Genomic DNA, 16,453 nt, shown 5'->3' on the forward strand with positions numbered 1-16,453 from the left:
TTTCTGGACCTCTTCTTACTTCGGCATCTGCAAGGGGGTCGGCGGCGCGGCTCCGGTGACCCATCCAGGCTGTACCTGTGATCGTCCCTCTGGAGCTAGTGTCCAGTAGCCTAAGAAGCAAATCCATCCTGCACGCAGGTGAGTTCACTTCTTCTCCCCTAGGTCCCTCGTTGCAGTGAGCCTGTTGCCAGCAGGACTCACTGAAAATAAGAAACCTATCAAAACTTTTACTCTAAGCAGCTCTTTATGAGAGCCACCTAGATTGCACCCTGCTCGGACGGGCACAAAAACCTAACTGAGGCTTGGAGGAGGGTCATAGGGGGAGGAGCCAGTGCACACCACCTGATCCTAAAGCTTTTACTTTTGTGCCCTGTCTCCTGCGGAGCCGCTATCCCCCATGGTCCTGACGGAGTCCCAGCATCCACTAGGACGTCAGAGAAACAATGCTTTACTGAACCACACTTTATGGTGACAATCATGCTGTTATAGCCTTCAATATGGGGGACGTCCTTGCCAATATCTACTGTAGTATGATCTTAGCCTTTTGTTGATGTACAAAATCTAAAATGCCACAAACTAACACCAGTGTCATATTATTTCCCACATGAATAGAAAATGGGGTGGATTCAATTGGCCACGAAGAGGGCGAGTTGGTCATGTATCGGCGTGGAAACACCGCCCAACAGCACCGCAAATCGTTGCCCAATCTCGCCCTGGACCCAGCGATTTACGTACACAGCCCCATGAAATCTGCAAGTCCAGAGGTACCGTAAGTGCAGCATATAGCCACGCAAAGGCTGGGAACACATTAGAACGACGTGTACCCCAGCCGATGCACGACCAATATATCGGTTGGCCACACACTCTAGACGATACGGCTCATCCACTTCGGAGCAATACATCGGACAATATATCCTATAGTGTATACCCAGCCTTATTCGCACCACAAAGGGAATCATTGGTACTTGAACTGACCCCCGATGTGTTTCCCATAGATCAGAATCTCTCTGGTCTCATTCTGCAGCAAGTCATGTTAAGTACAATGAGTTTCAAAATTCTAGTTTCTTTTTATGAATTCTTTCATAATGCTTTGCCAGGCCGTCCTTCCTGGAGAAAACATTGCCGCACTCAATGCAGACGAAGGGCTTATACTCTGTGTGCGTTAATTTGTGTTTGGCGAGATTGGACTGGTTGGCGAAACCCTTGCCGCACTCCGGGCAGACGTAGGGCTTCTCTCCGGTGTGGATTATCCTGTGTGAAATTAGATTGGATTGGTTGGCGAAGGATTTCCCGCACTCAGCGCACATATACGGTCGCTCTCCCGTGTGCAGCACCACATGTGCGTTAAGGCAGGACCTACTAGAAAAGACTTTCCCGCAGTCGGTACAGGAGAACGGTTTTTCGCCTGTGTGAATTCTCAGATGCTTGACGAGAGCCGGGTTGTTGCTGAAGCACCTCCCGCAGGCCGGACATTGCACCGGCTTCTCCCCCGTGTGGACCTTCTCGTGCGCTTTCAGATTGAATTTACTGACAAACAGTTTCCCGCACTGGGAGCAGGAAAAGGGCTTTTCCCCAGTATGGACCCTCTGGTGAGTAACGAGACTTGGCTTGTAGGCGAAACACTTGTTGCATATGGTGCAGGTATACGGCTTCTCCCCCGAGTGGGAGCGCTGGTGCTTTGTGAGATAGGAGTAGAGGCTGAAGCCTTTCCCGCACTCAGTGCAGATGAACTGCTTCCCGGGGGTCACCAGCTGCCCGTATTCGTCTATCTCGCAGCTTCGGGCTGTGGATGCTGTTGCCGGGAGTATGGCACCTTGGTGAAAATTATTCTGTTCTTGGTAACCTGGAGAAAGAACAGGGAGATATAAGCCGGCAGTCCTGATTCTCCTGTATGAGCCACACAGAAAAAGAGAAAATGCAGGTGCACATTCTAAACACTAAAGGTCCATACACATGGAGCGATATAGCTGAGCGATGTTGACTATATAGTCAAAATCGCTCAGAAAGTTAGTGTATATCGCTCTGTGCGTACACAGCCAGCGATAGAGATGCGCGTCCCCGCCAGGTCGCTATCGTTGCTAAAAATAGACTGTTGGAGGCAAGTCAATTTTGGCTAGGTCGCTGGAAAAGAAAAAGCATCCCCTTGCTTAAATGGGTTAGCCAAAATCGCTGGTAAAGTTAGTCGAAATCTCCTACTGCCAGTTCAAGGGAAAACGCTCAGTCAAAATCTCTCATAGTTAAAATCTCTCCGTCTGTATGCACCTTTAGAACATTGGTAATCCGAACAATTATAATAAACTCTGCAATTTAACATACATTTTAGGTATTTAGCAAAATTTTGGGCCAAAAATTATGGGCCCACCTACCGCAGCCAGGTGACCTCAGACAGATCCCATACATTAAGTGAAAAATAGCAGTTTAAATGTTAAAAGGTGTTACATTTATAGGTAGCAGCTAAGTGCTTGGCCAAAATTATGCTAAGAACCCCAATTTTACTACATGTTAAATTGCACGGCATGGTAGCGCCTCTTATGTTTAGAATTAGGGTGTGCAGTCTTGCCACTCCACCCACACCCAAAAAAAAATTCTTGTCCTCTTTAAGTTTGATAAGACTATCCCTAAGACTTCCTGAATTATTGCATGGTGTATCTTTGGATATACAACTTAACCACTGGCTTTATGGATATTTTCTAGCATCAGTCTGTTTTTTTACCTCATGCCATATTTTCTCTCTCATTCTATTACGATTTTTTTTAATGTTTTATTTACTATATGCATTTGATTCATGTGTTTGTTCCTCTTTTTAGATAATTTGTTACTAAAGCATTTTGTTCATTCTAACATCCATGGTGTATGTCTTAGAAGTACTATAGCAGGCCTGGCCAACCTGTGGTTTTCCAGCTGTTGCTAAACTACAAGTCTCAGCATACCCTCCGACCGATCAGCTTAGCACAGGTTGGCCAGGTCTGTCCTAATTTGTAAAAATAGGATTTTAATTACCTACCAGTAAATCCTTTTTTCATAGTCCGTAGAGGATACTGGGGTCCACATTAGTACCATGGGGTATAGACGGGTCCAGTAGGAGCCATGGGCACTTTAAGAAATTGATAGTGTGGGCTGGCTCCTCCCTCTATGCACCTCCTACCAGATTCAGTCTAAGAAACTGTGCCCGAGAAGACAGACATACTTTGAGAGAAGGATATAAAAGGATAGTGGTGAGATTCTGAACCAGCACACAAACACTAGAGGAAAGCCATGCTAACCAAACTTTAAACCAGGAACAGCAACCGCTGAACCAACAATACTTACCCATGTAGCAGTGCAGGAATAAACAAAGCACTGGGCGGGTGCCCAGTATCCTTTACGGACTACGAGAAAAGGATTTACCGGTAGGTAATTAAAATCCTATTTTCTCTTACGTCCTAGAGGATACTGCGGTCCACATTAGTACCATGGGGATGTACCAAAGCTCCCAAACTGGATGGGAGAGTGCTGAGGTTCCTGCAGAACTGATTGACCAAACTGAAGGTCCTCAGAGGCCAAAGTATCGAATTTGTAGAACTTAACAAACGTGTTCGAACCTGACCAAGTAGCTGCTTGACAGAGCTGTAAAGCCGAGACACCCTGGGCAGCCGCCCAGGAAGAACCCACCGACCTAGTACAGTGGGCCTGTACAGATTTTGGAACCGGCAAACCTGCCGTGGAATAAGCATGCTGGATAGTAAGCCTGATCCAGTGTGCAATGGACTGCTGACGCAGGACACCCAATTTTACTGGGATCATATAGAACAAACAGCGAGTCATATTTTCTGTGGCGAGCTGTCCGCTTCACATAGATCTTCAAAGCCCTCACAACATCCAAGGACTTTGAAGTAGCAGAGGTGTCGGTAACCACCGAAACCACAATAGGTTGATTGATATGAAACGCAGACACCACTTTAGAAAGAAATTGCTGACGAGTTCTGAGTACAGTTCTATCTTCATGAAAAATAAGATAGGGGCTTTTGCGAGACAACGCCCCCAGCTCCGACACACGCCTCGCAGAAGCCATGGCCAACAGCGTGACGGCCTTCCACGTAAGAAACTAGACGTCAACGTCCTGTAAAGGCTCAAACCAATCCGATTGCAGGAACTGCAACACCACGTTGAGATCCCAAGTTGCCGTAGGAGGCACAAAGGGCGGTTGGATGTGCAGAACCCCCTTCAAAAATGTCTGAACCTCAGGGAGAGAAGCCAATTGTTTCTGGAAGAAAATGGATAAGGCCGAAATCTGGACTTTTATGGACACCAAATGTAGGCCCACATCCACACCTAACTGCAGAAAAAGGAGAAAACATTCCAATTGAAATTCCACTGCAGGAAATTTCCTGTTCTCACACCAAGAGACGTATTTTTTCCAAATACGGTGGTAATGTTTAGACGTTATCCCCTTTCTGGCTTGGATCAGGGTTGGAATAACCTTATCCGGGATCCCTTTCCGGGCTAGAATTTGACGCTCAACCTCCATGCCGTCAAACGTAACCGTGGTAAGTCTTGATAGATGAACAGCCCCTGCTGGAGAAGGTCCTCGCGAAGAGGCAGAGGCCACTGATCCTCTAGGAGCAACTCCAGTAGATCTGCATACCAGGCTCTTCTTGGCCAGTCCGGAGCAATGAGAATTGCTTGAACCTTTTCCCTTTTTATTCTTTTGAGAATCTTTGGGATCAATGGGAGTGGTGGAAACACGTACACCAGCTGGTAGACCCATGGAGTCACCAGAGCGTCCACCGCCACTGCTTGCGAGTCCCTCAACCTGGAACAATACCACTTGAGGTTCTTGTTGAGACGAGAAGCCATCATGTCGATCTGTGGAATTCCCCACCGACGTGTCTAGTACCCGAACACCTCCGGGTGAAGGCCCCACTCTCCTGGGTATAGGTCGTGTTTGCTGAGGAAGTGTGCTTCCCAGTTGTCTACTCCCGGAATGAAGATCGTGGACAACGCCACAGCATGTCTTTCTGCCCAGAGGAGAATCCTTGTTACCCCCGACATTGCTGCTCTGCTCTTCGTTACGTCTTGTCGGTTTATGTATGTTATCGCCGTCACATTGTCCGACTGAACCTGAATGGCTCGATCTTGAAGAAGATGCAATGCCTGTAGAAGGGTGTTGTATATGGCCCTTAGTTCCAGAATGTTGATCGGAAGAATGGCTTCCTGACTTGACCATTTTCTTGGAACTGTTCTCCCTGGGTGACTGCTCCCCAACCTCTGAGGCTTGCGTCTGTGGTTAGCAGAATCCAATTTTTAATCCCGAACCTCCGTCCTTCGGTCAGGTGAGAAGTCTGAAGCCACTACAGAAGAGAAATCCTGGCTTTTGTCGACAGACGGATCCTCTGGTGCACGTGAAGATGCGATCCAGACCATTTGTCCAACAGATCCAGCTGGAAGGGCCTTGCATGAAACCTTCCGTACTGCAGCGCCTCGTAAGCGGCTACCATCTTTCCCAGAAGGCGAATGCATCGATGCACCGATATCAGGGTTTGTCCTAGAACATCCCGCACCATCGACCGGACCACCAATGCCTTTTCCAACAAAAGGAACACTTTCTGTGCCTCCATATCCAGTATCATCCCCAGGAACGGAAGCCTCCGCGTTGGCTCCAGATGAGATTCCGGTAGGTTCAGAATCCATCTGTGATCCTTGAGTAGTCAGATTGAGAGGGCAATGTTGACTAACAACCTCACCCTGAATGGTGCTTTTATCAGCAGATCATCCAGGTACGGTATTATGTTTAATCCCTGTTTGCGGAGGAGAAACATCATTTCTGCCATTACCTTGATGCACGCCCTCAGTGCCATAGAGAGGCCAAATGGCAGGGCCTGGAACTGGTAGTGACAGTCCTGTAAGGCAAACCTTAGATAAGCCTGATGAGGCGGCCAAATCGGAATATGAAGGTACGCATCCTTGATATTCAGAGACACTAAGAATTCCCCCTCCTCCAGACTGGAGATCACCGCTCTCAGAGACTCCATCTTGAACTTGAACACCCGTAAGTACTGGTTCAACGACTTGAGATTTAAAATGGGTCTTACCGAACCAACCGGTTGCGGAACTACAAACAGGTTGGAATAATAACCCTGGTTTTGCAGCTGAAGTGGAACTGGAACAATGACGTGGAACTGGAACAATGACCTGAGTTTGTACCAGTTTTTGAATTGCTTCCTGTAAGGTCATACTTGCTTCTTGAGAAGCTAGTAAGCCTGATTTAAAGAATCTGTGAGGTGGGAGTTCCTGAAACTCCAGTCTGTAGCCCTGGGCTATAAGATCTTTGACCCAGGGATGCTGGCATGACGTTGCCCATATGTGACTGAAGAATCGCAAACGGGCTCCCATCTGCCTGTCTTCCAGGCAGTGTGGTCCACCGTCATGCTGAAGGCTTAGAGGAAGCAGAATCAGGTTCTGTTCCTGTGAACCTGCAGTTGCTGGTTTTCTGGGTTTACCTCTATTGCCTTTGAAGGCCGTAGAAGAACCTTTGGTTTTGTTTTTAAACTTCGCTATCCGAAAGGACTGCAGAGTTGGAGCTGTGTAGGATTTTCTAGCCGGTGGAGCTGCGGAAGGAAGGTATGTAGCCTTGGATATCCACGTATCCAGTTCATCTCCAAAAAGGGCTTCACCTGTGAAAGGTAGACTTTCCACGCCTTTCCTGGAATCCGCGTCCGCAGTCCACTGGCGTAGCCATAAGCCCCTGCGTGCTGACACTGCCATGGCAGTGGTGCGTGCATTGAGTAAACCAATTTCCTTTATGGCCTCCACCATAAAGTTAGCAGAATCCTGTATATGCTGTAGGAGTAAAATGATCTCCCCCCTGGATAAGGAATCTAACCCGTCAATTAGATTACCTGACCATTTAACAATGGCCCTAGAGATCCATGCACAAGCTATAGTGGGTCTCTAGGTCACCCCCGCAGCTGTGTACAGAGATTTGAGAGTGGTCTCAATCTTGCGGTCTGCAGCATCCTTCAAAGAAGCTGCCCCAGGAACAGGTAAAACTATTTTACAAGACAGCCTGGAAATCGATGCGTCAACTATCGGTGGGTTTTCCCATTTTTTCCTATCATCCTGAGTGAACGGGAAGGATGTGAGTAACCGTTTTGGGACCTGAAACTTCTTGTCAGGATTCACCCAAGTTGCTTCAAACAGGGAATTTAATTCCTTAGATGCCGGGAAAGTAGCTGAGGATTTCTTTTTCACATTAAAATAAGATTCCTCCTCATCCTCTGACACCTTATCAGGGATGTGCAGGACGTCTCTAATAGCTTCTATCAGTGCCTGTATTCCTTGTGACAGAGCAGCATCCCCCCTCCCGAGTCCACCTCACCCTCCTCTGGGTCTGATACATCATCATCATCAATATCAGCCTGCAGGATTTGGGCCAGAGTACGCTTCTGTGTACAAATTGCAGGGGTCTGAGACGCTGGAATGACCACGGAATCTCTATTCATCAGGTCAGCAACAGATTGCCTTAAGTACTGCGTCTCTTTCTCATTTTGGGATAATTTATTGGAAATATTTGAAATCAACCCTTTTAATGAATCTAACCATACTGGTTCAGATCCACTAGCCTGAGAATATGTACTATCCTGAGTACACGGCAGTGATCCCTCAGATTGAGAAAAACACTCTGCTGTGCATGATACACACTCCTCTGACATTAAATGTGAGAGAACACACACATACACATAGGAATAGGTTAAAACACAGTTAACCCACACAGAGCCCTTCTAGGGAGACACAGAGTAAAATGGAGCAAGCCACACATCGCCCCTATAGCTAAAGTGCAAGTTTAGCCTGGTCGCAAACTACGTACCCTTAGTAGGGTTTAGTACACCAATATATTGCTCCCCCCCCCCCCCTTTGCTATGACCCCGTGGTACCGCTGAGGTGCTCTGGAGTCCTTGTGGAGGAGCTGCGCTTCCCTGCCAGTCTGACTGAGTCAAGCTGCATAGGAAAATTTGGTGCTAGTGAGCTGCTGGATCCGCTCATACTGAAGCCCCACCCCCTTAATGGCGCGCTGTCTTCCCGTTTTTTGTTATACTGGCTGAGGTGAATAATGTAGTCTACAGTGGGTTAAAACCCCTGTAGTGTAGTGCCAGTGTGGGTAATAGAAGTGGCTTCAGCTTGCCCCTCACAGCGGTTTCACAGTGTGCCTGAAGCCTGGAGCGCAGCGTGTATGCAGTGCTGCGCTCCTACCCTTGTGCCACCATTACCGCCGGCGACCTGCTAACTGGGACGCCAGCTACTTACTCAAAACTCTTCAGTCTTCTGGCTCTGTTGGGGGTGGCGGCATACTGCAGGTCTGTACGCTCGCCGTGGTGGAGCTTGCGAACAGGACCCTCAGGAGCTCAGTGTCCTGTCAGTGGGGAACATTAACCATAGGGAAGTTGGGCCGTTCTCCCCAAGTCCCACGAAGCAGGCAGCCTGGTGCCAGCCAGACCTGCCTGAAAACAAATAGGAAATAAATGCAGAAAACTCTTCAGGAGCTCCCCCTAGCTGTGACCGGTTCCTACTTGCACATTTTCTAAACAGAGTCTGGTAGAAGGGGCATAGAGGGAGGAGCCAGCCCACACGATCAATTTCTTAAAGTGCCCATGGCTCCTAGTGGACCAGTCTATACCCCATGGTACTAATGTGGACCTCAGTATTCTCTAGGACGTAAGAGAAAATATATCTAACACTCCCACTCGAATGATTGGTTTCTCTACTTTGTCTAGGGGGGGTCACATGACCTGTACTGTACAATATTTGGGGACTATGCATTGCGATAGCCACTGATCACATGACTGTGATGAGGCAGCTTTTCCTGCACTGCCAAGGACGCTGGTGGGGGCCGGGCCATTTAAAAGGTGTGCTATGCTCACGTCATTATACAAATGGTGTGTCTTGCAGGATGTGACGCTCCAGGTCTACCGTGCAGAGCTACCAGCCTCACCCACATACTCCAATTCAGCTACCTGCTGCAAGGCTAAAATCCACCAATACCCTCTCACGGTATTCATGGCAGAGCACTGCAGAACCGGGGGTGTAGGGCTGCGCCATATAAATAAAGGATAAATAGGATTTTAAATTACCTGAAACAGTAAATCCTTTTCTCGTAGTCCGTAGAGGATGCTGGGGTCCATATTAGTACCATTGGGTATAGACGGGTCCACCAGGAGCCATTGGCACTTTAAGAGTTTAATAGTGTGGGCTGGCTCCTCCCTCTATGCCCCTCCTACCAGACTCAGTCTAGAACTGTGTCCGAGGAGACGACATACTTCGAGAGAAAGAATTACACAGATAGTGGCGAGATTCATACCAGCTCACACAAACATGAAAATCCGGCCAACATGTCGGAACAACTCAGCAACAGCTGAAACAATAAATAACGCAGAACTTACCTAGGAACCAGGTAACACTGAACCATAACCAATACAGGAAAACAAAGAGCTGGGCGGGCGCCCAGCATCCTCTACGGACTACGAGAAAAGGATTTACCGTTTCAGGTAATTAAAATCCTATTTTCTCTTACGTCCTAGAGGATGCTGGGGTCCATATTAGTACCATGGGGATGTACCAAAGCTCCCAGTACAGGAGGGAGAGTGCGGAGGCTCCTGCAACACTGCTTGACCAAACTGGAGGTCATCAGAGGCCAAAGTATCAAACTTGTAAAACTTGGCAAACGTGTTCGACCCAGACCAAGTAGCTGCTCCACAGAGTTGTATCGCCGAGACACCCCGGGCAGCCGCCCAGGAAGAACCCACTTTACGAGTAGAGTGGGCCTTTACGGATTTCGGAAACGGCAATCCTGGCGTGGAATAAGCATGCTGGATAGTGAAACTGATCCAGCGTGAAATCGACTGCTTAGAAGCAGGACATCCAAGTTTCTTTGGATCATAGAGGACAAACAGGGAGTCACTCTTCATGTGACGAGCCGTCCTCTTCACGTAAATCTTCAAAGTCCTCACTACATCCAAGGCCTTTAAAGTAATTGAGGAGTCAGTAGCCATTGGCACCACAATAGGTTGGTTGATGTGGAAAGCCGACACAACCTTAGGAAGGAACTGCGGACGAGTCCTAAGTTCCGCCCTGTCCTCATGGAAGATCAGATAAGGGCTTTTACAAGATAAAGTCCCCAATTCCGACACGCTCCGTGCAGAAGCCAAGGCCAACAAGGTGACCGCCTTCCACGTGAGAAACTTGAGATCAGCCTCCTGTAGAGGCTCAAACCAAGCAGATTGTAGGAACTGCAGCACCACATCAAGATCCCATGGAGCCGTAGGCGCCACAAAGGGAGGCTGGATGTGCAGAACCCCCTTCAAAAAGGTCTGAACCTCAGGAAGAACAGCCAATTGTTTTTGGAAGAAGATGGACAAAGCAGAGATCTGGACCTTGATGGAGCCCAGTCTCAGTCCCATATCCACACCTGCTTGCAGGAAAAGGAGAAAACGTCCGAGTTGAAACTCCACCGCCAGGAACTTCTTGGCCTCACACCAAGAGACATATTTCTTCCAAATGCGATGGTAATGCTTAGACGTTACCCCCTTCCTGGGCTGTATCAGGGTAGGAATGACCTCACTCGGGATACCCTTCCGAGCTAAGATCTGGCATTCAACCGCCATGCCGTCAAACGAAGCCGCGGTAAGTCTTGATAAGCGAACGGCCCCTGCAGAAGCAGAACCTCCCGAAGAGGCAAAGGTCGTGGATCTTCCAGCAGAAGATCCAGCAGATCCGCGTACCAAGCCCTCCTTGGCCAGTCCGGAGCAATGAGGAATGCCAGAACCTTTGTTCTTCTCACGAGTTGAAGAACCTTTGGTATCAGAGGAAGTGGAGGGAACACATACACTGACTTGAACACCCAAGGTGTTACCAGTGCGTCCACCGCCACTGGGTCTCTTCACCTGGAACAGTACCTCCGTAGCTTCTTGTTGAGGCGGGAGGCCATCATGTCTATGTGAGGAACCCCCCACCAACCGGTTACCTCCTCGAACACCTCCGGATGGAGGCCCCACTCCCCTGGATGGAGATCGTGTCTGCTGAGGGAGTCTGTTTCCCAGTTGTCTACGCCCGGAATAATGATCGCCGACATCGCCACAGCGTGCCTTTCTGCACAGATGAGGATTTTTGACACCACTGCCATGGCAGCTCTGCTCTTCATTCCGCCTTGTCGGTTTATGTAGGCCACTGTGGTCACATTGTCCGACTGCACCTGAACAGCCCGATCCTGTAGAAGGTGTGCTGCTTGCAGAAGGGCGTTGTAAACGGCCCTGAGTTCCAGGATGTTTATTGGGAGAAGTGACTCTTGATCCGACCATCGTCCTTGAAAGGTTTCCCCCAGAGCGACCACTGCCCAACCTCTTAGACTTGCATCTGTGTTCAGAAGGATCCAGTCTTGAATTTCCGAACCTTCGCCCTTCCAGAAGGTGTGGAAGTTGCAGCCACCAGAGGAGTGAAATCCTGGCTTTTGGAGACAGGCGTATCCTCTTGTGCATGTGTAGGTGAGAGCCCGACCACTGGTCCAAGAGATCCAGTTGAAAAGGTCGAGCATGAAACCTGCCGTACTGTAGAGCCTCGTAGGCGGCAACCATCTTCCCCAGAAGGCGTATGCATTGATGAACCGATACCCGGGTAGGCCGTAGGACATCCCGGAGCATTGTTTGAATCACCGCTTTCTCTGCCGGGAGAAATACCCTGTGCACTTGCGTATCGAGGATCATTCCCAGGAAAGACAGTCGCCTTGTCGGCTCCAGATGAGACTTCTGAAGGTTCAGGATCCAACCGTGCTTCCTGAGCAGCTGTGTCGTGAGTGCGATGGACCGCAACAACCTCTCCCTGGATGACGCCTTGATCAGGAGATCGTCCAGATATGGAATTATGTTCACCCCGTTTGCTGAGAACCATCATCTCCGCCATCACCTTGGTGAAGATACTTGGTGCTGTTGAGAGGCCAAACGGGAGCGCCTGGAACTGATAGTGATCGTCCATCAGCGCAAACCTGAGATAAGCTTGATGCGGCGCCCAAATGGGAATGTGGAGGTAAGCATCCTTGATGTCTAGGGACACCAGGAAACTCCCCCTCCGACAGCCCTAAAATGACAGCTCTCAGAGATTCCATCTTGAATTTGAACTCCTTGAGATAAGGGTTCAAAGACTTTAAATTTAGAATAGGCCGTACCGAACCATCCGGTTTCGGTACTACAAAAAGGTTCGAATAATAACCCTTGTTCCGTTGCTGAAGAGGGACATGAACAATGACCTCCGACACCACCAATTTCCTGATGGCTTCCAGAAGAATTGTCCTGTCCGCCAGTGGCGCTGGTAGGCCTGACTTGAAGAAACGGTGAGGCGGAGGCTCTTGAAACTCCAGTCTGTACCCCCTGGACACTATCCAGAACCCAGGGGTCCAGACCCGACGATACCCAGACGTGGCTGAACTGCCAGAGTCTCGCCCCCACCTGACCTTCCTCCAGGCCTAGCTGTCCACCGTCATGCGGTAGGACTTAGGGGTATCAGAAGTGGGCTTCTGGGTCTGAGAACCTGCAGGAGCGAGTTTCTTTTCTTTGGCACGACCACCTCTGAAGAAGGTGTTCGAAGGCCTGATTCTGTGACGTGTTAGATGAAAAGGGCTTTTTCGAAGCCGGTGTAGCTGAGGGGAGAAAAGGAGACTTACCCGCGGTAGCCGGGGCAATCCACGCATCTAGCACCTCCCCAAATAGAGCCTGACCTTTGTACGGAAGGCCCTCCACACACTTCCTGGATTCCGCGACCGCAGACCAGTTGCGCAGCCAGAGACCTCTTCGAGCCGAGACTGACATGGAGGAGATCCCCGCAGCCATGGAACCCAGGTCCTTCATGGAATCCACCAGGAAGCCTGCAGAATCCTGAATATTTAGCAAAAACAAATCAACGTCACCTTTGTCCAGCGTAGACGATTCCTCCTACAGAGTGATCGACCACCTGGCAATAGCTTTAGTAATCCAAGCACAGGCTATAGTAGGCCGCAATATAGCCCCGAAGCCGTGTAAATGGATTTCAGCGTAGCATCCACCTTGCGATCTGCCGGGTCCTTTAACGCGGTAGATCCCGGGACCGGTAAAACTACCCGTTTGGACAGCCTGGATACAGAGGTGTCGACTAAGGAGGCCAATCCCGGGCCGTTTTTTCAATCCCGGAATTCGGGATTGAAAAATGGTCAATCCCGGGATTCCCGGGATTGCAGTAGGGACCAGTGAAAGATGTAGGGAGCAGCGCTGGAGAGAGGGTGTAGGTAGCAGTGCGGGCGGTAGGGAGGAGGTAGGTAGCGGTGCGGGAGGTAGGGAGGGGGTAGGCATAGGTGTGTACAGACACTGACAGGCGGGTGATTGGCTGCCGCTGCTGCGGCAGCTTCCCTGATTGGCTGCCGGTCCGCCAGCTCTGATTGGCTGGCGGTCGGCGCTTCATTTGAATTGCCGCTGCATTCAGCGTGTCCATGGCTGCCGCGGCCGCCTGATAGTAAGTGTTATTACTTACACCCACCCGCCCTCCTGCGCCAGTTCCAACCCTCCCGCACATGCGCACTGTAATCCCTCGAATCCTGGGATTGCCCGGCATTTTTGGGCCCAAATCCCGGGATCCCGCCGATCCCGATCCCGGGATTGGCCTCCCTAGTGTCGACTATCGGCGGGGACTCCCACCTCTTCCTATCTTCCTCTGGGAAGGGAAAAGCCACCAAGACTCTCTTGGGAATCTGGAATTTCTTTTCCGGAGTTTCCCATGCCTTTTCAAAGATAGCATTCAATTCCTTGGATGCCGGGAAAGTGAGGGGGGGCTTTTTATTATCTGTGAAGAAGGCCTCCTCCACCTGTTCCGGAGCCGTGTCTGAAATGTGTAAAACATCCCTAACAGCCTCAATCATCAACTGCACCCCCCTGGCAAGCGATGCCGTCCCTCACAACACATCCCCATCACCGTCTGCAGTGTCAGAGTCGGTGTCCGTGTCATCCTACATAATTGCAAGCGCACGCTTATTAGAAAGTACCGCAGGGGACCCCGAGGAGGCAGGATCAGACCATACCACCATAGAGGACTGGAGGACCTGAGTGGCATGCTCAGTCCTAGCCACCCTATCAGATATCTGAGAAATAATCCCCCTCAGAGAGACTAACCATTCTGACTCTCTAGCTGGGATCTGGGCTAAAACAATGCAATCCTGATTACATGGAGTGGAGTCTTCCTGGGAAGACAAATCCTCCGCAGCATATGAAACAGTGTCCCTAGACATGTTGCACACACACACACAAACACCCCACAAACACACAGGGTATTTTGAGGACAGAGTTTCCCCCCCAAGAATGGCAGAGAGAGACAGAGATTGGAGCCAACCCACACACAGCGCTTTTCAGGCAAAGGGAGTCCCTTCCCAGCGCTGACTGTGTCCCTTAATAGGTGACACAGCCTTTAAGCAGCCCCCCCCCCCTCCCTTCTACCGTACAGACTGCTGGAGAAAGCTCTGGAGGGACCTGGATCCAGTGAACCGTGGCTGCAGGCAGGAAAAATGGCGCTGAACGTTGCTGGGTCCGCTCTGAAGAGAAGCTCTGCCCCCTTCAATGGTGCTGTCTTCCCGCTCACAAGATGATTATACTGGCCGGAGGAATATGCTGACCTGGGTCCGCAGACCCCGACAGGCTGAAGAAAACCAGTGCAGGGTCCGGAGCTGGCTCAGGGCGCTCCCTCCCAAGCGCCGCACCAAGGTACCGCTGAGCCTTCCAGGAGCGCGGGAACAACCGCGCTCCTGACCCGTAGCCGCCCTCTTCACACTGTCCCCCCGCTTGCAAGGGGAGACAGTGACTGACTCGCCACACTTCAGCTTCTGAGGGGGTGGCGGCCTGCTGCAGGGGCGTGCGTTCCCCTGCGGCAGGGCACGATCAGACCCCTCTGGAGCCACCGTCCAGTCAGCGGGAGCAGTGGCTCAACACCCCGCGGGGCGGACACTGCACCCCCCCCCCCCCCCCAAGTCCCACGCTGCAGGGAAGCTGTTGCCAACAGCCTCCCTGTAAAATAAAAAAACTGAAAGAAAAAATTACTCTTTACTCTGTAGAGCTCCACTAGCTGTGACCGGCTCCTCCAGGCACATTTTCTAAACGGAGTCTGGTAGGAGGGGCATAGAGGGAGGAGCCAGCCCACACTATTAAACTCTTAAAGTGCCAATGGCTCCTGGTGGACCAGTCTATACCCCATGGTACTAATATGGACCCCAGCATCCTCTAGGATGTAAGAGAAAATAAGAATTTACTTACCGATAATTCTATTTCTCGTAGTCCGTAGTGGATGCTGGGAACTCAGTAAGGACCATAGGGAATAGCGGCTCCGCAGGAGACAGGGCACAAAAGTAAAGCTTTAGGACTACCTGGTGTGCACTGGCTCCTCCCCCTATGACCCTCCTCCAAGCCTCAGTTAGGATACTGTGCCCGGACGAGCGTACACAATAAGGAAGGATTTTGAATCCCGGGTAAGACTCATACCAGCCACACCAATCACACCGTACAACTTGTGATCTGAACCCAGTTAACAGCATGATAACAGAGGAGCCTCTGGAAAGATGGCTCACAACAGCAATAACCCGATTTAGTTAACAATAACTATGTACAAGTATTGCAGACAATCCGCACTTGGGATGGGCGCCCAGCATCCACTACGGACTACGAGAAATAGAATTATCGGTAAGTAAATTCTTATTTTCTCTGACGTCCTAGTGGATGCTGGGAACTCCGTAAGGACCATGGGGATTATACCAAAGCTCCCAAACGGGCGGGAGAGTGCGGATGACTCTGCAGCACCGAATGAGAGAACTCCAGGTCCTCCTCAGCCAGAGTATCAAATTTGTAGAATTTAGCAAACGTGTTTGCCCCTGACCAAGTAGCTGCTCGGCAAAGTTGTAAAGCCGAGACCCCTCGGGCAGCCGCCCAAGATGAGCCCCCTTCCTTGTGGAATGTGCTTTTACAGATTTTGGCTGTGGCAGGCCTGCCACAGAATGTGCAAGCTGAATTGTATTACAAATCCAACGAGCAATAGTCTGCTTAGAAGCAGGAGCACCCAGCTTGTTGGGTGCATACAGGATAAACAGGGAGTCAGATTTTCTGACTCCAGCCGTCCTGGAAACATATATTTTCAGGGCCCTGACAACGTCCAGCAACTTGGAGTCCTCCAAGTCCCTAGTAGCCGCAGGTACCACAATAGGCTGGTTCAGGTGAAACGCTGAAACCACCTTAGGGAGAAATTGTGGACGAGTCCTCAATTCTGCCCTGTCCGTATGAAAAAACAGGTAAGGGCTTTTATAAGATAAAGCCGCCAATTCTGACACGCGCCTGGCCGAAGCCAGGGCCAACAGCATGACCACTTTCCATGTGAGATATTTCAAATCCACAGATTTAAGCGGTTCAAACCAATGTGATTTTAGGAA

The 16,453-nt window shown here is 50.1% G+C and overlaps 1 protein-coding gene across 4 annotated transcripts in view; it reads right to left on the bottom strand.

The window, feature by feature from the left end:
• Positions 1–372: 372 nt before the first annotated feature.
• Positions 373–16,453, bottom strand: part of LOC135054829 (zinc finger protein 260-like) — an 85,383-nt gene continuing 69,302 nt past the window's right edge. For all 4 annotated transcript variants that reach the window (XM_063958213.1, XM_063958211.1, XM_063958210.1 and 1 more), the window contains exon 11: positions 373–1,843. In XM_063958213.1, coding sequence (XP_063814283.1) covers positions 1,050–1,843 — 794 coding nt within the window. In that variant the 3' untranslated portion in view covers positions 373–1,049. The remainder of the gene's footprint in view (positions 1,844–16,453) is intronic.

The sequence above is a fragment of the Pseudophryne corroboree genome, chromosome 3 (genome assembly GCF_028390025.1).
Source record: "Pseudophryne corroboree isolate aPseCor3 chromosome 3, aPseCor3.hap2, whole genome shotgun sequence".
Classification (NCBI taxonomy): Eukaryota; Metazoa; Chordata; class Amphibia; order Anura; family Myobatrachidae; genus Pseudophryne; species Pseudophryne corroboree.